General features: G+C 39.8%; 3 protein-coding genes across 3 annotated transcripts; 1 reads left to right on the plus strand and 2 right to left on the minus strand. All coding sequences in view use genetic code 11, as the record gives it.

Annotated features, from left to right (window-relative positions):
- Positions 1 to 354: 354 nt before the first annotated feature.
- EGR_08660 (Smad nuclear-interacting protein) lies at positions 355 to 1,537 on the minus strand (the record flags this gene model as incomplete). The annotated part of the gene is made up of 3 exons (XM_024497909.1): positions 355 to 546; positions 802 to 1,043; positions 1,111 to 1,537. 3 exons carry the CDS (start codon positions 1,535 to 1,537, stop codon positions 355 to 357), a joined length of 861 nt encoding a protein of 286 aa, XP_024347679.1.
- A 2,643-nt stretch (positions 1,538 to 4,180) lies between these two features.
- On the plus strand, positions 4,181 to 6,198 carry EGR_08661 (hypothetical protein; the record flags this gene model as incomplete). The annotated part of the gene is made up of 2 exons (XM_024497910.1): positions 4,181 to 4,265; positions 6,008 to 6,198. The coding sequence occupies 2 exons, from the start codon at positions 4,181 to 4,183 to the stop codon at positions 6,196 to 6,198; spliced, it is 276 nt and encodes a 91-aa protein (XP_024347680.1).
- A 4,114-nt stretch (positions 6,199 to 10,312) lies between these two features.
- EGR_08662 (Cell division protein kinase) lies at positions 10,313 to 20,852 on the minus strand (the record flags this gene model as incomplete). Its single annotated transcript, XM_024497911.1, has 11 exons — positions 10,313 to 10,384; positions 12,577 to 12,726; positions 12,956 to 13,063; positions 13,342 to 13,506; positions 15,152 to 15,543; positions 16,064 to 16,221; positions 17,968 to 18,028; positions 18,400 to 18,586; positions 19,512 to 19,721; positions 20,651 to 20,710; positions 20,775 to 20,852. 11 exons carry the CDS (start codon positions 20,850 to 20,852, stop codon positions 10,313 to 10,315), a joined length of 1,641 nt encoding a protein of 546 aa, XP_024347681.1.
- Between the last annotated feature and the right edge of the window lie 1,732 nt (positions 20,853 to 22,584).

Here is a 22,584-nt window from a genome sequence, read left to right on the forward strand (position 1 = left end):
TATTGATTGTCAAATTATCATAAAACTTCAGAAAAGACCGATTGTTTCCAGTACATGGCAATCAGCCTTATCCAGAATCTTCAAAGGCAAAATAATGTTTCTGCAATCATGACAACGAGAAGCATCCTACTATTTCTGACGCCTTCCCCACGCGTTTAAGATCAGAGTCAAATCAATCTTTCAACTAAATTGTCGCGCCAATAGGCCCTATTTGTCGTCCCTTGCTATTCCACCCTGGAACCTCTAATTATCACACGCAGAGAATACAGGCGTAATAAAATGCACTGAAAACAATATGAAAGCACTCGGGAGGAAACTGTACAGAATAAAGTTGACCAGTTATCTACAGGACAGTCACTCGTCCTTATCTGATTCAGTAGCTACTTGATCGGTCATCACTACGTACTCGCGCGTAGAATAACCAAATTTCAAAACGTCCTTTTCGCGTAGTTCGTAGTATCGACGAGGCTCAATTTTCTTGTTGTTGAGGAAAGTCCCATTTGTGGACTCAAGATCAATGACGTACAGCCGAACTCTGCCCTTCGTCTACAATCGCATAGTGGAGCAAGAACGGTTATGTAAAAGAGAAAATACACCATGGAAGAGAAACCAAGTTATCGCGCAGTCCCGACAAAAATGTTGGAAAAACAGAGAACGTAGCATAAATATGCACGTGACTTGAGCATAAAAATAAACGAAACTTCAAGATAAATATTAACAAGGCTATTTATCTAAGTAGTAGCGATAACAAAAGCCATTGTAAGTTACACTGCGCATTCACCAAATCATAAAAAGACTAACGAAGCGGAACTGCAGAACAGCATGCTGTTTTGAGATGCTAGGATGCGCCATCGGTAGGTCCGCAATGTGTTGAGCACTGCCAATAAGATAACCACTTTGGCGGTGAATATGCATAACCTTAAGGGCTTCATTACCCTTAAATGGATAAAGGCGCCAAAAGGATGTTGGTTTCCTCGCATCCTCCGGCTCGTTGTATTTGATAACAACACCCTTGTACGTATTTGTATCTGCCGCCAACTTACCTTGGCGAGAAAAAAAAACGGTAAATACAGAAGTACGGAATAGCACTGAATAGTCGAGATATCTTACCAGAGAGCTCAAAATTTGGTTGCTCCTTAGGTTTTTTTGCTGCTGGTTTGCCATCTCCCACTCGCTTGCCCCATTCCACATGTCTGTCGTCAGTGAAATGGTGGCTATCTCGCAGTCGACGCCCACGATTCCTGGGCGAACGTACGCGGGAGGATGATTCTGGCCTGCCTCCACGACTTTGTTCAGCAAAGCGTAAGGTAGCACGATCTTCGTCATCTTTGACTACAACGGGTGAAGAGAGTCTGGATCGTTTAGGCTTAAAGCCACGTCGGCCATCGTTAAGTAACACGGGAGAACGCAGCCGGCGGCGCCAGAGTCGGTTTGATTGTGAGCGCGGCTCCCTCTTGATCTCTGGACTTAATTTTATGTCAGCTGATTTCAAATCCTCCAGTCTAGACTGGGAGATTTGAGCTTTCTCAAGATGCATTACCGACGAAATAACGAAAGGCTCGGACCGGGGATCTTAACGCAAAGCGCGACCAGCGCCACGCAGTACTGAGCACTCAAACAAACGTGTGGCTAAGATAAGAGAAACTCCTAAATGTTTTTTTAAATAATACGGTACAATTATTGTATCCTTTAAGAATTATATGTATGTACTTAATACTAAGCTAAAAATATAGGCAATGAAAGCAATTCACGGGGAGTGGATATTTAGCAATCTGATACATCGCTTAACTGTTCAAGCGCGTTAACTTTTAAAGAGACTGCACTGTTGCTTCAAAAATTACCCACTTTGTAATCTGCCGGATTTTGTTCGCAGTCATTGCGCGTTTTTCCATAGTAATTTGACGTGCTTCGACCCTACCAGATGTTCGGTACATTATATAGTGCACAAAATTAAAGCAATTGATTTGAAGAGTGTAAAGCAAAATCTTCGTTTAAAGCATTCTTGATAAATACCTCAGCGTGAATGCAAACAAATGGTTAGATTTTCCTCTAAAATCAACGTGTCATAATTGCACAAATATTTACAATTGCTTTGATTTGTATATACTTTTTGAGTGCTGAAAAAGTATTTTTTCAGCGATTTTAATTACAGTAAGTTGTATCTTCTAATCTCGTTCCCAATAGTTGTTTCTATTAAAGAAAAGGCAAATACACTTTATAGTTTTTTGCGTTAATGCAGTGCATTAGGTGTCCTTTAAATTCTTGAAAATCTGCCAGATTATCGTGGAAGTGTGGCAACCTGGGACTTTCCTAAAGACAAAAAAAGGCACACTACTTGGGTTAACCATGTATTGGCAAAGAAAAAAAAGGCTTGTAGCCCATTGGCATAACTTATAAAGCAACCTGCGCATTGGAAGTGCAATTGCATAGACTCTAATTTGCCTCTATGCCAAGCTCGTGTGTATAACAAACTACCAGCTTATTGTAGCTCTTTGTGACTTCAAAAAGCCAATTATGTCATAATAATTGGCAGAAAATATATATTTAATTTACGGTAGGGCTTGGGGCTACTGGCATGGCTTAGAGGCTGGCCCGCTTGACAAACGTACAATTGCGAAGACCCAAAGTAGTCCTTTATTATATTCGAGAGTTGGATAACAAAGGCGTTGTGGTACAGGATGGCAAAGAGTACTGTAGCGTCCCGAGACTCCTTGAAGACGAAAGAAGACACAGTACTAGGGCAAAATATATGTTCAGCACAGAGAAGGTGTCTGGGCTATTGGCATGGCCCGAAAGGCCAGCCCACCCAGCGAGGTACAAGAGGGCTCATTCAAAGTCCAAAAGTAGCGCCTCACCAATACCGAAGGATAAACCACTATCGTATTACAGTACGCTGTAACGACCGAAAAGTAAGATCAAAAACCAGAAATAAAGTACAAGAGGAGGAGGTAAATGAATTACTAATTTATTGCAGCACACTGTGGAATATCGAGAATAACTGCAATAGATTATATTTATTTTAAATTTTCGTTTTAGTAACAGCCTTCTTGGATGCTCGCCTTTTGGTTTTGCGAACTGATCTGGTCTCCTCACTATCCAAGTAGCCTCCAACCTTAATATATGTTAACAATGCATGTTCTGCCCAAGTATTTTCTTCTTTCATCTTTGGGAAAGCCTTGGGCCACTACGCCAGTAGCAATCAAAAGCATATATGAATTTCACTAACAGACAAAATACCTTGGAGCTGCGTATAAAGTGTACAGCCTGTAGAAAGAAAAACCTATTACGAGCCCTAACAGAAGGGCCAATAATGGGTTCACCTCCTGCATTTATCCCACCCCGAAGTCTTCAGGAAGGTTAGAAATGATTAAAGTAAAGCTAGCCATAAACCATCTAAAAGGTTTGTCACGGAACTGTCTACCTCACCTGTACTCCGATATCAATGATATAATACACGTTACCTCCTCAATCTCTCTAATAGGTAGGTAAAACTCGGACAGATAATAGTAGTCAGTACTGCAGTGAGAGAAAAACAGCAAGGAGGAACAAACACCAAACACAATTTGTACAGAATTTTGTTTAATCTCGTCTTTTGTTACATGGACCAACATTCCTACGACCAGCTATAAACGTGCGCAGTAGGACATTCCCGTTCCCTAATCCAGTTTCTGTGCAGAACTAAACTTTAGTTCTGATTGGAATGTCAAGAGAAACGAAGGATGTTATGGCCAAGAATATTTTAAATTGGGTGGAAATTTGATGGCTATGAAGGGTGGGTCGCGGGTGATTTATTTCAGCGCCGACTATGATGTGACAGGAAAGAGGAAGGTTGGCATGCGCTAGCGCCGATAACGACGTACAAAAGATGAAAAAGGTTACGTAATTGTAGCGTCCCCGGAATCCCAGAACCGAGGGATAAACCACTATTGTATTACATAGCCTCTTTTGAGCGCCCTCCTCGGCGCTCCCGCAGGTCAACCTCCTGCGTCAGCCATTACAACGCAGTCGGTGCAATAAAGAAACACCCACGAGCCGACTGTGCTAGTCACCAAATTAATGCGCAACTGAGGGGATACTTGACCTCAACGTCGCTGATCCCTCTTGGCGGCTTGACTGGATCTGGGGTTTTGTCCGATTTAGGGATTTGATTCAGGACGGGGAACTACGCCGGCTATAATGCATGTCCACAGATAGATGCATGAACACTGGCCTAAAGGCAGATTTGAGTAAGGAAGTGCAAGATTTGAAACAGGTCCATGGGGACGGTAGGGAAAATCCGTAACGAAACTTCCAGATGTTTCACGGCTAGTGTAGCTTCAGTTGTTAATAGCTTTTCTGCAGAACACGGGACTGGCAGAGATGCCGAAGGTAGACGTCAGCATCAACCCTTCTGTTAGGGGTCATCACCATTCTCCCATTCGTAGCATATGTACTTATTCCGCTCCACTAAGGCTTATCAAACAGAAGTGGAAAATCAGGATACATGGCCTTTAAGATCGGGTTCGCTTTCCGCTGCCACCAGTGTAGAATCCCGGGACTCTTAGAACCAAGAAATATACCACTACCATGTTACATAATACTTTATCTCTTTAACCATTGGTTTTGATTAGGGATCATGTGGACGCCCCATCACTGTTCTTTCGCTGAGTAGAGTGACTTCTAAAGCATCGAGTCGTACCCTGTGTCAGCAATACATATTACACTTTTTTTTACTTTGTCGCTTTTTGTGTTTTATTAGTTAAAAAGTAATTCACAAAAAAATACGTCACTGTAGTATCTAATTAATTTGCTAATTCCCCTATGTGTGGCTTAAGGTCCATTATTTAAGCAAAATATCCTAGATTCTAAGGCAAATATGTCCTTTACAAATTTTTGTCAAATAATGCTACCAAAATTACAGCCTTAAATATTTTAATTTTTTAAAAGGTAAAGTGCATATTTTGATGACCTTATTTTGTTATACTTTATCAGACATCTTCTCTGATAAATACCGGGAGCTCTAACCGCAAAGCTTTGGGAATGTCTACAATAGTCTTAACACTTCAGCCCCACAGTTCTTACTTAAAGGCATTTAGTCAATATTATTTGTTGCCTGCTTCAGGCACCTTATCAACAGCTACCATTACAGCAATTTCAGTTGGCGGTGAGCAAATTCTTGTATTATTTTGATGGTCATTTTACTTAAACTTTCTTGAAAATTCACAAGTAATTAAAATATTTTTTCTTTAATTTTTGCCACTTAATGGTTTTTCTCCCTACATATGTGTCTTACACATGCGTTTTTAGAATCCTATTTTGCAAACACAATTTAACCTACTTCCGACCTAAACCCTTTGTTCGGCAAAGCTAGCTTTGAAATACTTGGGTATTTTTACTTCAAAGTCTGTTTTGTTGTAATATATGCTACATTTTTATCCTTTTCTTTATTCCCACTATTTCGATGCTTGCGAGCATTCTCTACGAATCGGAAAATGACTCTGCTTTCATGTTAAGTTAATCTAATTGAAGGTGTTTTAATAATTTAAGAGCAAATTTACCTTACGTTTAATTTTCTTTTTTGCTTCTTAATTTAATGAACAATTTGTCAATGGCATTTGTAGCATGAATCATTCCTAAATTTATCAATCTTTTTTGGCTGTATTTTAAGCCTTGCACCTATTTGTTTTATTGCCTTATCTGTGCTCATAGTTAAAAAAACATATTAACTACTTTTTTAACATTTGTTGTTTATGTTGTTTTATGTAATTTTAGATCTCGTTTTTTCCTTATTTGTTAATAAACATGGAGTCAGGATTTGTTAGAATGCTAAATTATTTGCGTGTGTTAGACGAGACATCTTCTTAAACACATGATGCATTGCCATCATTCTTTTTATTTGTATCGTTTTGTTTACGCAAAATTTTTGCTTCCTCTGTACAAATTCTATGCTTATGCAAAGCCTCCCATCCGTATGTCAATCTTTGTTTTAGCTGCATACTTTGCTTTACTTTTACGCTTTTCTTTCTAGTTGTACTCTTCGTATTGGTCATTATTGTCATAATTATAATTATCTACTGCTGTCGACACCGGCGCGAAGGCTACCAGAGCGCCTACGACACTGATGAGGCACTTGGACACTCCCAGCTTTACTCGGCTGATGAAGCTCTGCGATCTAAGACTAACGGACACCCTGATGTAAAGCCCGAGCTCTTCATTTAGCACCCTCTTAATTATTCTTTTCATGTCCTCCATCCATCTCCCCCTTTTCCCCGCATTTCAGTCTCTCCTGTTCTCCCCAAAACTGGGCACTGTACATTTATGCATCTGTATGAATCTAAATTAATATGTGATTAATACCATACGCAACCTAATTGGACACTGCTGGGCTACCCTCTCCCCCAGTCTGCATAAAAATTTCCACACAACTAATAACTGTCCTCACCTTTACTTTATAATGACTCCCAAGATCGTGTACAGAGAGCACTCACAATAACACTTTTAATGTATTTAAGCAAAGAAGTAAGGCTTTGTTGCCCGATTTTTTTTTGTGGAGTGGTCAGCTTAGTAGTGTTAAAATAATCATTAGTCATTTGACGAATTAAAAGCGTACCAGACCAAAGTATAAATAGACTAACTAATGCAAATTGGGTCTCAATTACTTCACACAGAGCGCAGGTTATTTTACCAGTTGTGTGACGTAAAAATGTGGACAGGGGTAACACAGGCAGTAATTTGTAGTTAAAATTCATGAGGGAGCACTACGACACCTCAATGGACACTTTCTCCTGCAAAGTGGGTAAGTAACCAGCTAAAGTACGTGCTCCGCCGTGTCATGGGAATGCCAAATCACACCCCCATAACACTCACTGACAGGCTTTCATTGCCCCTAATCAAAGCAATGAAGAAAATTCTGTCGTGCAGCATTTAGCGCCAAAGACTTTTTTGGCGACCAAGAATGTGTGCGCTGGAATAGATTCATTTGGCACCCTAACTGAACTGCAATGTTTCCTTGTTGCGTCGGACACGGAAAACTACGTTGTGCTTACTCACACTTCAAATGCCATATGCTCCATATAGAGAAAAACTTACTAGCTTAGAGTCTCAAATCAGAGGCCAATGGCAGTCACCCGTCCTGCTGTCCCGGAGATATTTGGACCCGGTGACTATCAGCTCAAATTAAAACAGTTTCTACCAAAATATCCTAAACAGCTTTATTGAGGGTATTAATAACACAAGCGAAAGTAAAATGTCATGAATTCCCCCCCCAAAAAAGCAAAATGTACTGCTCGAGAAACAAATACAAGTCAATTGAAAGGTGGTAATAAGATAATCACCTACTTTGTGCAGCAGAGCGATATTTCGTTATTTAGAAAGCTTCCTTAGCATGGGATAAACATTCTCCATAATTTTGTTTAAGAAGTATAAAAAAGGGTTAAGATATTTAGGAGGAAGACTTTTGCAGAGGAACGTAGGCAAGTCTCTTTCCTAGACCGAATCGAAAGTGATGAGGGTTAGTTGAGAAGATAGGCTCCAGTACTTGTGCCCACTTATAACACTTAAGCATAGTGGTCCTAGCAAAGGCGGATTTATTTGCTGGCAATTACTGATTGTGGGAATCAAATGGGAAGTCCATATGAATACATACCTTGAAGAAGACGACTTGATAACGCCCACAATTAACTTCCGCTTTGGTATAACGGAATACACGATGCTTATCACCACTATGATTTAGGGTTAAGTTAATTGTGGGCATTCATTTTCGAAATTTGACTATACCCTAACATGTCGCTGGAAACCAAATTTTTAATGGACTGTTGTCACGACATAGCGTAAGTTTAAAAAGAAAGTCGTGACGCCCGTTCTAAAATCGAGACTCGTGCTGCTCACTTTTCAATCTAGCGATACACTACCGGATCCATGGAGGGAAAAAGCACGCACAGTTAAGCCTCTCAAATCTGTCGCATACCATTAAAAGAAGCTAAAAAATATAGTAAGAATTTATTCCCTCATGATGCTATCACTTGACATATTTGCTAACTGGTCGTTTGGGAAAAACGGAACGCCACAGCAAGATGCGTTATTTCCCTAGTAGAGTCATTATACTCAGACTCAGAGCATTTCACCTTTTTCCCTGTTTTAAACGCAACCGAACCCGTTTGTGGTACGATTCAGTTCAACTAGGCACCATAATCTGATAAAGATCACATGCGGTGTAATTGTGAAGTCAAGCTCCAATATGGGGAAGGAGTCATACACGTGCAAATTTGGTGGTTCCTCTGTCTCCGTTGATTCAATGAAGGTGATTTTGATTGAAGGTTCAACAGATGGTAAGTGTGAGTAGGCTCGTCTTTTGTATTATTGAGGTTAGCCACGTGTGCTCAACCTGTGCGGAGGAGTCACAGTTTATCTATAGGTCTCGAGGTCGCAAACGAATCAAATACACCTCGAGTTAACTAATTTTATGAGTCTTCCAAAGTCTGGATGCACATGTGACCATATGTGAGCACGCAACGACCTCAATGTGTCCACACCTCGTGGCCACAGCTGTTCACGTGTGACCTCGGTCTGTTATTACCAAGCATTTGACGGAAAAATCTACATAAAAAGACTACAAGCCCACCCAATAAGTTCCACCTTCAAACAAAAAATTATTTGGGTAAGATTTATCCCAAATGTGCGAACATTTCCCGCAACTACAGAATCATGCAGTAGAATTTCTACTCGAATAAATGCTTAGACGCCTGGAATAAAAATCATCCTAACTCTGTGTTTTGATTAGTTCAGGTGAGATCATGACATGGTAATGCAAGCAAAAAACATTATAGAATGACGGGTCAGGAGTCCCCTCAAGGAGACCCAGGTAATCATTTGTGCTCTATTTGGAGGTATGATCAAATTCACTCATCCCGCCAGAGCTCAAGTGACCGAATGAATATGGCTGCCCAAAGTTTGTAGGAAGTCACAATTTTTGTCATAACCCTACCAAGTCGCCATAAAGCAATAATAACAAGACATGATTAAGAACTACCTTGAGAATTCTCAATCATCAAAAACACCTATTTACACTTTAAGTAGACCCCAGTTCACTGTAGTGATGCCAACGTCGTGTTAAAAATGCATCAACGTTGTTGTTTGCTCAACCACTTACCACGTGTTGATATAAGACGACATTCGAATCATCATTACTATCAGAGGGATAAGTTGCAAATATACCTATTTACGCATGGTTTAGACTCACTCATACGGCGAGAGTTATCGCCTGAGTGGAATGAGAACAACGTCCGAAGCAGTGGATGGATTTTGAACGGTCGCAAGCTTCCGCGTTCATAAAAGTGACTGCTGATCAACGCCCAACTTCCGTTGCACCTCGCGCCCAATGCAGAGTTGATCTTATTCAAGCGTGTTTCGTCTGCTGAAAAGAGACCATTATCCTACTCGCGGTTTCAATCCTTCGTCAAAAGTGAACTTCGCTGAGATGAAATAGGCATACATATTTTTATTAATAAGAATGACAAAAACCAAAATAATAAATCTTCGTTCTGGTGATCAAATATGCCGAAAATCCTTCAAATACATTACAGTGTCATCGATGGACTCACATCCTGGTTGCGACCTTGGCTCCGCCACATTTTTTGACACTTTTTTGTTCTCAAAGGAAGGAAAAGGGATTCACTTGAGCAAAAGTCAATCAGAAACAAAAAGTCAGAGGCACAGTTGGGAAGTTGTGGTAAAAGTTAACTTTTATAAACTCGAGAAAGGATAAGAAGCTTTACAAAGTATTTCATTTCATTAAATTGCACAGTTTAGTGAGATATACGGCATGCAGGAGATGGAGGAGTCTTTCTGAAGTTCTGCTTCCACATTGGAATGGTAAATTACGTATTCTAGACTAAAACAAAGTTCACGCATACAAGCACCACAACTATCGCTTTCTGGAGCGTACCTATCCTCTGCTTCTAAGTGTAATTCGCATCTTTATAAGACACTACCATTCACAAAATAACCAGTTTGATACAAGATTCGTGCCCCGACATAACCTGTCTCCGCATGAAGAAAGTACACACAAAAACCAGAACATGCAATGTGGATAGAATGCATTCTAAAACGAATGGATGCACTGGCATGAGTATTCCATTTCGCGGTATTAGCATGCGGAATAAGCAACCCAACTTACAGATGGCATGACAAATTAAAAAGGTGGACGTTTATTAGGAATGCTTATTACATTACAACAATCCTTACCCTCAGGTAAAAAGCCAGAGTATACAAGTGATATTGATGGCAGTGTCGGTAAGCATCATCGTACACGCTTACAGAGCTGGAAATGATCTACTTAGGAGAGTTCCATCGACTTCGAAAGTCCAGAAGGGACTGTGTTCGCGTGGTGACGTCGCACACGTAGTGGCTAAAAAATCGTCAAAATGAAAGCTCTTTCACTAGAATCAGGGAAAAATGTCAGAAAAAGTGTCAAAATGGTAAAAAATGGAACAAGTAAACAACTGGCAGGCCTAACGCCACCAATGGATGGCAATGAGTTGAGTTGGTCAATAATTTGATAATTATATCAAAATAATATGTAAAATAGATAGTACAAAATATAACATATTGTTGCTTTGTCACTCACCACTTAGTAGTTTAATTTCTTAAATGCGATAAAGATCGCATCCACCGTTGACAAATGAAAAAAATGGGGTCGAATAACATAATTTGCAAACAAAAGACCCATCTTTTCGGTTTATGTTTTAAAAGGCATTGAAAATATCAAGGGAGGTAGAATATTCATTTCTGAAAGAAAACCAAAAGTTGTTTTGACAAAGTACAAAGCCTTAAGCTGTGTGGTTTACTTGCTCGTAGTCTTCGCGCCTGTTGCCACCCGAGTTTCCGGCCACGCATCACAAAGAACCGGAAGCTTAACCAAATTTAGCGACCAAACGTCGTTTCCACAATTATTCACGTTCATTCATCTTAGGTCTCACTAAACGCTACTTGGATTACACAAACAAGAATTAAAGGGATAAAGTTAATCTGTTATTAGAGTCATGGCAAAGTGGATCGTGAAAACTTTTTTATGGTTTTCAAAGTTTAGACAAAATTGCAATAGTTGAAACAATTTCGACTCCATCGGGTAACAGAGCTGTGGGTAGAAGACTAAAACTGTATCACTACAACACTTTTATGTCGGTACAGTATCTACTCACAAAGTCTTCAGTAAAAGATCCTCAAATACGCAAATTGGAAGTCTCGCCGCCAGTCTGATTCATCATGCCTAATATGACAATGTGAAATGCTACCAATGAAACAGCAGAACGTCCACAGGAAGCAAAGCAATGCCTCGATTCGGGGAGTAATCTCGAAGCTCACATAAGTATCCTTGCTACAAGATCATGGGGATCGAGTACACAGAGTTGTCTTTGTCAGTTTCACAATGCATGCCATATATGCATGGATAGTAGATTGTATTCATTCAAACAACGGGATTCACTCCATAAGGATACATGTCTTCTTGGCATTTAGTGACTGACTCGTACGAATTGTTATCTTTGAAAATGGACACATTGCATGGAGTATTAGTGACAAATCGACTTAAATGGCAAATGTGATAGAACTCTAACCTGTAAATGGTCAAGCTTGTCATTTACCCTGTATTCCTCCTTTCAAATTAGACAATTTGTTAAAAGAAAAGACACAAATAAATACTAAGTCAAATTGAGAGTCACACTGGCAGAAAAGCTAACTTTTATTGTGTTCCTTGTTTAAGAAAATCAAAACTTTTGGAAACGGATATTTGAGCGAGTATCTAGATTCATTGTGCAAAATAGACGAAAATAAGAGACGCTACTCTGTACTGTAAAGGGTCCACCTACAGTTTGTAGTGATCAAAAAAATTGAGGAATGTTCATGGGGCCCTAATGGCAACCAAGACCCCTTATACCACTTCACTTTCTAATCATGGAGAGTTCGCCTAAATTCAAGGCGTTTAGGATCACTGGCACAGCCCATGACCACTGCGCTCACATACGACTTGCCAAATCACAATCTTGTTTGGCCAAGACAAGCTACTTTACTAGGTGTTGGTGCCACTAAAGGATCCAGCGGAATTAGGCCACAAAAATATCAAACTTTTATTTGGGCATTTGGAGCATTTGGCCTGGGCGCAACGATAAATATGGAACCCGACTTTGGCGAAGTGGTATTTACATGTTAAAGGACAGAGGTATGCAGATATAGGAGACCGATTTGGTTGATGTTGAGAAAGCACTTCTTGAATTCTGCCTGGACAGTTACAACCGTCGCTTCGATAGGGATAATAGGAAATGCGTACACTGCTTTAAAATTGCCTCGATTGAGCGGTTTTTGCTAATGGTTCCGTGCCAAGTTGCAAAGGCACTTTAGACATGACTTTTGTTTACAGAAAAAGAAAAGGAAATAGAATAAGAAAAAAACCCCGAAAAATGCAAAGAGTGAAAGCGCTACTTCATCAGGGAGTAAAAGCACACAAATGACAATGGAGTTGTCAAGGTGACTTCCTAGATGCCAAATTTCATTGTCAGCATATGCGAATTACTAAATACATGATATATAGATTCGAACTCTTACAATTGGCGGCGGTGATGGATGTCGATAAGAGGGAGATTTAAGAATATCTTGTTGAGCAGTAGAAATGGGAAGAGAGGTTACGCCACTACCCAACGACGGTATGGATGACACACTAGGCAGCAAACAAGCATCCTGTCCTCTTTCGCGAGTCTTAAAGCAGAAAAATCGTAACAGAAAAAGCACTTCCACGACTTTGGTTGAAGGAGAGTAGAAGATCTACCACTATATCATCGAAACGTGCGAAATGTGAAAGCGTCCCTTTACTAGGGAGTACAAGTACATCTTCGTAATTATTGTTGGCAAGATGACTTCCTAGATGCTAAATTTCATTGCCAGTAGAGCCAGTTTTTAAACGGATCATAGATAGATTCAAACTTACATTCCGTGGTGGTAGTTGTGGTGGTGGTTGTGATGATAGTGATGTACGTAGACACGGTCCAAAACTACCTCTCGAATCTTTGATACTACCATTACACCGCGTGCTTTCCTAAAAGAAACCCAAGTAGATGGGGTAACTTCCTCTCATAGGAGGTTGAGAGCATGCAGATGGCAACTGTAAAATGGGAAAAAGACGTCCACAACTCCAATTGGACCTTTACCACTCTACTCTCAAAACATAAAAAATAACAGAGAAGCGCACCTTTATCAGTAAGGAAGAGCGTATGAGTGTTAATGCTGCCGCCAAGATGACATCCCAGATATCAACTATCATTTTAACACGCGGATTTTTGAACACATGATTGAAAAATGGACTTAAACTCCTACTTGCGGTGGTAATGTTGAAAGTGAAGGAGGAGGATTGGAAAGAGACGATCCGCAACTGCCCCCCCAAATTTGGATTTGATGATCCGACTGCGTTTTGCCTTGGAAGCAATCCGAGGAGTTGGAGTGACTTTCTTCCATAACAGTCGGCTGGAGTTCAGATCGCGACTGTAATTTGGGAAAAAACACGACCTCAACTCTAGTTGGAGAGTTGCAGATCCACAACTCTCTCGTTATGTTGGCACAGTTACTACTCATAAAACCTCCAGTAAAAAGTTTCAAATGCACAAAATGGAAGCCTCACCTTCTTATCACGCCTAATCTCCTGCCAGGCATTACCAATGAAATATATGAAAGGCTTGAGGGGTGATCTAGATGCAAAGATTGTAGTCCACAGAAATGACCTCAATATACTATCGTGGAAGTCCATTAGGCACTATTGCTAATCTTACAATTTATGGCATTTACGAGTGGATAGTACTTATGAACTCCCTTGAAAAGCATCTATAGGCGCTACCTCTAACAAATGATCCAACCTAGTGTACTCACCTTCAGTTACCACCCTCGCAGCTTCTTTGACCTTTAATCGCTCAAAGGCCATTAACATAACGTATCAAAACGTTTGTAATCCTCCCATGGTAATAAATTACCATTTTACATTTCTAACAGTATTCCAAATACGATTTGTGTCTGTGTACTGAATCTTTCAGCAAGAATTCAAAGGAATTTGCTTGAACCTCACAAAGCACCTTGAGGTCTGAACTCAATTTCATGCTCTTTGGACAGCACTACTACCTTTATCCTAGGTGTGTACAAACTGGCTCAAATTACAACTAGTAGTTGGCACACGCATTCGGAAATACACCTATTGTAATAGTTTATCAAATCGTGATCGGAATCACACAGTAATAGGTCAAGGTTTTGCAAATTTTGCACTGAAGAGGGTCCTCGAATAATGGCCAAATTAACGTAAAAATAACGGCTCACAGTCGATTTCGTAGAGAATCTTAAACTGAGATAAAAGTTGTAGAAAATAACTGCGTACACAAATAATAGCGCACCTTCTTGTAACCTCAATTGGCATCCCAGAGTAGATACTTTTTAATGCTATTATGAATGAACCAGTGCAACAAAAAAATCTAGTGAACTCTCACCTATTAAATTGGTGAGTATTTCGCCTTTGCAGTGATCGTCACAGTGGAAGAGCTACTGTTTGCACGCACGCACGCACACAAGCAGGTAGAGCAACACGACAAACATGCGGTTTGGATGTGGCCTTAGCCATCCTAGACTACGAGCGCTTCAACTGTCGCTGTACGGTTGGAGTACAGTCACGATCCGTGCACTAGTCGTCCACATTCTATTCATCCATACATACGTACATAAGCCCTGCCTATCACACACACACACACACGATACGATGCTCAGTACGAAAAGCCATTGACATTTTGCCCTCTCGTTAGGCATTGCAAAGATAAACCCATCATTCTATAGCTGCTGTTACAAACTATCCACTACACTTTTCAAATGCTCCGGCAACATACTAATAATTATCAAACACTTTTTATTGGGAAACTAGCAGTATTAATCGACATCCTTTAATATTTTCAGACAGCTAAAAAAGATTGAGGCAGATAGATGTAGAGAAGAATTAATTCGTTTCTTATACTATTTTAAGGCGATTAAAGATTGCAATTCATATCTCTTTAGTGAAAATTGGAGTTCGAAATCTCTGCTTGCTGAAAAACTGGAGTACAATACTCACTCTTGTAAGTTTCAAATGGGTCTTTAATAGCTTTCGTATATGCCTCACACTCCGTGTCTCGATGCTGTGCTTGTCAGCCCTGCTAGCGGGGCATAAATCTGTTGTGCCAATATGATCCGAGGGTTTGGGGATCCTTAAAGAGTATGTCTGGTCGATTTTTGACGGGGCCACACATCTAGCCAAGAAATCCATTTTCAGCGCATCCTCGGCCGCGATACGTTTTGATTCGCAGGGTTGTAGGCAGGCCTCTAGCAGGCTGAAAGCAGCCGCGTTTTCGCGCCAGTGACGATTAGAAGGATGTGTGAAACGATCTCTAAGAGGGGTTTTTATATCGTATGTTTGCAAAGTGGTGGCCGGATAGGATTCCTCCAAATTCCCTTGAATCGCCTGAAATGTTTGGTTGAGTCTCAACTCCGGCCAATATGACTGTGGCGGTATGCCTAAACGAAGAATAAATTAAAATCCCATCATCCCCTTTCAAAATGCTATCTTGCTTCACAATCTCGATGCCTCAAAACCGTAAACTGTCAAGGTCTCAGGAGAGTATCAATCACCGCAGCTCGCATTTTTGTTCTTTTTTGTGCCACCAATTGCCTCTTTATTTCAGCTTTCTTCTCTAATTTAGTTAATTTCGTTTTGTTTACGTGCGACAAATGGATTTCGGTGAGAAAATCTGCGTTACAAATGTGAAGGTGTCTGCAAGCGCCCCGCAGTTACGCAACTTTTGTCTGCTTCTATCCCATCCTTGAGACAAAAAATTGACTAGCTATAAATATCACACCACAGAATGGATCTACATGCAGAATTTAATACTGAACAAGTCATGTGCATGTATATGGATTTTGACATTTAACTTATTATTGTAAGGGGATATGCAAAAACTGACTTTGAGACCTAGAACTAGCCGGGGACTCCTTCAGCCACCCCTTTTTCTAAAAAATGTAAAAGAAAATTACCTACCGAGTATTTGGAAGATTTTAAAAGTCTGCGTTACAAAATCAGTCCCCTTGAAGAGCACTTCGCCGTTCATCATCTCGTAGACGATGCATCCGGCGCTCCATATGTCGATGCCAAAGTCGTATTTGCACCCCGTTAGGAGAATTTCCGGTGGTTTATACCTACGTTTTTGGAAGTGAAAATGCACAGTGATAACTTGTCGGGAGGATTTGGCCCGAATACTGATTCAGGGCTACAGGGTCTTATTCCGATAAATTACTTATTTTGTTAAGACGACTATAACAACTTTTAACCAGGGAATAATCCACACAAAAGTGTACAAAAGTGGCATCTTCTATTGCTTGCATTCGATGGTAAGAGAAATTGAAAACAACTAGTTGATCTCGCGTCTATAAAGTATTGCAGAGGTACCAAAACCGGTAAAGCAATTAATCAAGTCATTTCGCCCCATCTTGCAATGCCTCAAGCCAGTCTGTTTCCCGCCACTAATAAAGTGAAATTGACGATAGAATAAGTCAACAGTGACCGATGAGGTCGGCGCTTATATTATCCCAAGTGGCATAATCCTCAACAGTTGTATTTAGTCGACAATCGCATCTATGCATTGGATCCACCTGCGGCATAACCATATTCTCATTCAAAATCACACGTATTTTGTGAAATGACTCTTACTATTGGGTGCGAAGAATGGAGACGATGCCTAAGTGTGATGGATTGTTCCTTCTCAGTAGGTGCTTCGACAGCTTGACGCCTTTCATCAAGAGTACTCAAATAGGAGCACACTTTATGCTATGCTTTTAAGCGCAGGTTCCGTCGCGATATTTCTGACCAACATCTCAGAAGCGTCTTGGACGCACGGTAGGGACTTTCGCAATCGTCTTTTGCGACGAACCCTCCGCTCTCCCACTTCCACCGTCCAGCTCATTCTGCGTCATCTACCTCTACTGACTTCTTGACGTAGTTTCCTGTGCTGCAGCAACCGAAAAACTAAACCTCTCTTGATTGAGCAATATATTTACATATTTTTGTTTCAGCAGAAGTTAAGGGAATCATTCCAATTCCATGTTCAAAATTGATTAAAAAGACTTGGATGACTTCGAGAAACACAGAAAAAAGGCACATTCTAGGCTTGGAGCCAGCTACACAAGGCTCAAGAATGCCTAAGAAATGTTTAACACAAACTGAAGTAGTTTTTATACGACAGTGCGCACGAAGATTGAAGTGTCTACCTTTAACAGCACACCATCACTTGGTGCACACCAGTGAACGCATTGCACAACCTGATGGAGCGCTGAGCAAATACCATTTCTACTGGCTATGTTAAAGCTTTGTTTCAAGAGATCACCATCTGCTCGGGTGATCTACTGTGTTTTCTCCCTCTCATCTTACCAATATTATGCAATTTTTAAGAGACCAAAACAGGAATGAGAAGCATAGTTTTTACTTCTAACATAGAACAACACTGCATTCTTTCAAGTTCCATGCCAAAAATTTCAATCGTACTTTACCACAAATAGCTAGTCTCCACTGGTGGAGTGTTTTTAGCTTAGTACACACTAATATCTTCCTAATTTCACCTTCACGTATTTGTACTGTCTCTTTTTTGGCAGCTTAGTTCGTGGTCGTAAAACTGCGACATGTGTTCTTTATCAGTTTATTACAACTAACAAACAGGTCTTTAAGGTTACAATCAAGGAAATGTAAAATGTTCCTGAACTAAGGACAATCAAACAATTCAAATTTTATTTTTTACCAAACACTTTTCTTAAAAGCCAACGAAATGAGGTGGCATAACGAAACAATAAAAGGTTTGGGCTGCAGCGAAACTGTGGTAGCAGATATGCCAACTAGCGTAATGTAATAATAGGAGTCATTAATTCTTGTTATCAGCTCTTGATAGGGCTTACCAAAGGGTTGCAACACGTGTTTCCATGTCACACGTTGAAAGGAATTTCTGTCGAGCCATTCCTGTAAATTGAAGCAAAATAAATTCGCTCGAACTGGACCAAATTTCCTCTGTTCAGGGAGAAACTTCACGTTTACATCTTCACTCGGGTGCAGGTCTCGTGCGCTCCCGCGACAGGGTGATTTTTCCTCTTGTGATGTATTATTATCAAGGCAAAAATAACGACCGTCGAGTGATATGCAAGTATTAGTTTCGGTTTATCTAACTTGTGCAAAATACCTTTACATAATACCACTTCATGCGCATACAAACATAAAAACTTCCCATAGATCGTCTGTCAAATCACTTGTGGTTTTGTGAATACATAACTCTTTCAATTCATATTCAAGTGGGTTTACGAGGTAAACCTGGGTTCATTACTATATGAACCTACCAAAATCTGCTATTTTTAAAATGCCATTGCTTGTTATCAAAGTGTTTTCAGGCTTCAAGTCTCTGTGAAGAATATTCTTCTTGTGTATGTATGCCAGTCCTTGAAATAAGTGAGAGGAGAATCGCTGAACAGTGGCACTATCCTTCGGTAAATCGTGTTTCCCCATGTAGTTGGAGAGGTTGTCTTCCTAACATGATAACAAAAGCATCACTTTTAAAATAACTACGAAAAAACACTTAGTTTTGCTACAATGTGAATGATAAGTGAATGGAGATAGCTTGAATAACAGCATTTCTGATTATTGACGGCTTCTTAAAACGCCACCCAAAACTTGGGCTGTGCAGTGAGCTGGAGAACCGAGTTCCAAAAACAGAGGCTAAATTATGAGCTTCCATCGAAACATCATAAAATGAAAGTAACAGTGACAAACTGCTGCCTATCTTATTGCTTAAAATTATGATTCATTACATCCGGCAAAACATCCTCATATATCCTTATGTAAAAGTCCAGTCTTTACGCTTTCAAGAATGGACCGCATTTGACCCACTGAATCCTCTTTGACGGTGGCTTTGATAAAGCAAGACATCTTCTCTCGTAGGCAGTAGAAGAGGCAACCATGTTTCATTTTATAATTATTTTAGTGCAATGGTAAATCAGCTTCATTTTTAAATGACAACTGAATCTCTAGGGACTAGAAAAGAAAACCACACTACTACTCCGCAATGGATTCCGACTTCAGCTGAGAGCAAAGAACATGCTTAAAGGTAGGCGAAAATACTTTCCTTCAATGGTCCATCCGCGGATCTCATGCAGAGTTGCAACCACACATTTGAGGATTGACTAAACACGTTCGTTACTAGCACCGGAATATGTGTAAAGTGTTGACTTTCTTATTTAAACTCCTTTGGGTGCACCAGATCGTGCGTCTTCGGTCGGAGGATAACCGGATCTTCTTCTCAGTTTTTGAGCAAGGGTGTTGGATTAAAGCTGTAGAACAACCAAACTATAACAGACTGTTTTCTTCCTAAGATTTAGTTTACAAAAGTGTTGAATATGGAGGCGGTAATGGAGCACTTTCCATAAACACCATAAACAAATCGAAAGCTACTTACTATATATTCGAAAACCAGAGTTATTTTCCCAGGTTTATAGATGACTTCATGTAAGGTGACAATATTATCGTGCTTGAGCAGCTTAAGAATACCGGCTTCTCGAATAGCCGTTCCTGGGGCACCTTCAGAGGGATTCATCTTCATCACCTTCGCTGCCAGTACAGGCCCATTCGCTTCCAACTTGCATTTATAAACAACTGAATAAGTTCCCTACAATAAAGACATTAGGTTGACGTTAGGCACGAATAGAATTCAATGAATGGAATACAGCTGTAAAGTAACGCAGGAACAGGAGATTGGACACTTCTGATTTACATGCGTGGTCTTTTGGTAATCAAGGATCAGCCCTGTAAAAATCGCTTACAGTAGCCTAGAGGCGAAAGAGAGCAAATGGATTTGTGTGCGATCCTTCTTGAAGAAACACGCAATTAAAAACGCCTCTCGTAGATGGTCATATGTACTGTTGATACAACTTGCATGCAATCGCCAGTGCGAAAATCGCTTTTAGTAAGTCTTTTCTCAGCTACTGTTTCAAAAGAGGTAACGTCAACCTTCTTCAATATGCCTCCATTTTGACCAGCTATCAGTTACACCCTCCTACTTTTAAATTCGTCTACTACCTTATCCAATACCGGTTTCCCATAGTAGCGAATCTTTATCGGCTTCGTACCCTAACACTTTCACTGGGTTCCGCATTAAACAATCGAAGCCATCACTGAGGTGTGATGCAGTAAAGTCAATTGCGAATAACATGGGACGCAGATAAGTTAGCTACATATAAAATGAGGAGATTGCATCCGAAGGTGAATTTACGACAAAGTTTCCTCAAAGCATCCGACAACTATTGCGACTGATAGTGCCTATCTATCTATGCTGTTACCGCCAAATTACACTTCCAGTGTACCTAAAGAAGGTTTTATTAAAGTCCATTTCTTTTATGAACCTAAGTTATTTCAATTAAAAATTAAATAGTACGGATTTACCATACATCATTTAAAATTTCCTGGAATAACTGTATACACAACAGGAGCTTCAGTAGGCAAATAAGTAAATAACATGGAATGGTTGTTTAGAACAAGTAAAATTGTGCCCTAACAATAGAATGTCTTGTAATTTTAATACTAAATAATCCTACTTACACTACCAACTTCCTCCAGAAAAGTGGGGTCCGGGGGTCCATCAACCGTGTTCAAATTGTTCTAAGCAAACAAATAAATTATTCCCCCAACATATATGCAGAAGTGGTATTAAGTTGATAATTACCAGACTGCGAGCAGGCTTGGGGTCTAGCTCATTCCGCCTTGAAGAACGCGAAATATTCGGCTGTGACCCGAAATTCATTCTGCGATATTGCGCCGCCTAAACAAGGAAAACTGTAAAACAGGGCAACACTTTGTAAAAGTATTATTTTTAAACCTACCAAGTCATTCTCTCGCCCGGAATCAGGCCGAAAGGGTGTTATTTGTCTTGAAAAATTTGATGATCTGGTGCTAACATGCCAGCAAAAGAAAAATTAGACATTGATTCACAAACAAATGCTATCAGATGCAAAAAGTGGCAGCGTACTAAGCTTTTGGATTGATAACATCGTTCGCCATGTTTTTTTGATAATGCTCTCCACCACCCAAAGTAGGACCCTCACCTCCAAAACTGACCGCGTACATCATCTAAAGAGTAATTTACAAAGCATTAAACAACGCAAATACGGAACAAAGCGCAACCTTATTTAAAATAAACAAGGTACCTACATATATATATGTATATATATGTGTGTGTGTGTTTTACCGTGGGAACTTGACTGAATCTAGAGAATGACAATATGCCATGTACCGCGTCATCTAGTCCGCTGTCCTATGTACACACTTATCACTGAGTCATAGAAAAGCACCTAAAAAAACAATTTACCTAGAAGCCACCGTGACAAACTCATGGGTAAAAGTAAGAAAGTTAAGTGTTTGTAGAAGTGCACACAATTTTCTCATTTTTGTGTTATAATTGACATAAGTGATGGCTTATCACGGCCATTACAACTTGCATTTCTAGAAATAAGACAAAAAAACAGAAAGTAGATCCATAAAAACGAATTAGGCGAAATGTTGAGTATCTGCTGCCTAATATAGAAAAATGCACAGATTTCTAGTAAATTCTGGTACTTTGACAATACTGTCAACCGAAAAAGTTCTTAAATAACCCCATCATTTTTAGTTTTTCTACTCGTTTATTTTGCGAAAAAGGGCAGGAAGATCTAAAATATGCAGTGTTGTTTCCAACTGAGCACTCCATATTTCATGAGGTACATTGCGAATGACATAGAAGATGCTGCTGCAAGATACTACCATTGTATTCAAAAAATTTTTAACTCTGCTTTAGCGTCACAAAGCTAAGCACTTTCTTCAAATTCAATTTTATCAAACATAAAAATTGCAGACACAAGAAGTACAGACTGGAGTGATTCTATGGGTTGAGCGAAGCACAACTTACTAAAATGCTGTCTCGACTAAGCCAATTCCTTTGTTATCAGGGCGCAAGACCAAAAGAAATTGAATTTAAAATACTAAAAAAGGAATGCCGACACCATGAATTCTTACCCGAAACTCCCTTTGAATGCAGAGAAGACGGAACCAGTTGTCTGAATTTGCTGCTTTAAACAGCGGATTAACTGCATAGAGCAATATATAGTCTAAAGTCATGGGACGTACCAAATGGAACTTCTCAAATAGTTCGACCACCGCAAATTGTAATGAGGAAATTCAGTGCGCACACAGCAAAGAATTCAATCATTTTTCAAAGGTATAAACAAGTTTAAGGGCGTACAAAATAATGAACATAAGTTTTAAGTTTGCGCAGAAAAAATGTTTTTTTTGTGTTTTTATATTTAACTGCTGTAAGGATTAGGGTAAAATATGTGCTTTAAAGCATATTTAAGTTGATTATTTGTTTAATCGCCTGCACAGACACATTTACCTTGCTTTACACTAAAATAGCTTTAATGACTTACATTTCTTTTGTACATCATAGCACAAGGCCTGTTCTCTTAACTAAGCAGCTTTGTTATTTATTTCTCCTGCTAGTC

The sequence above is a fragment of the Echinococcus granulosus genome (genome assembly GCF_000524195.1).
Source record: "Echinococcus granulosus chromosome Unknown EG_S00114, whole genome shotgun sequence".
Classification (NCBI taxonomy): domain Eukaryota; kingdom Metazoa; phylum Platyhelminthes; class Cestoda; order Cyclophyllidea; family Taeniidae; genus Echinococcus; species Echinococcus granulosus.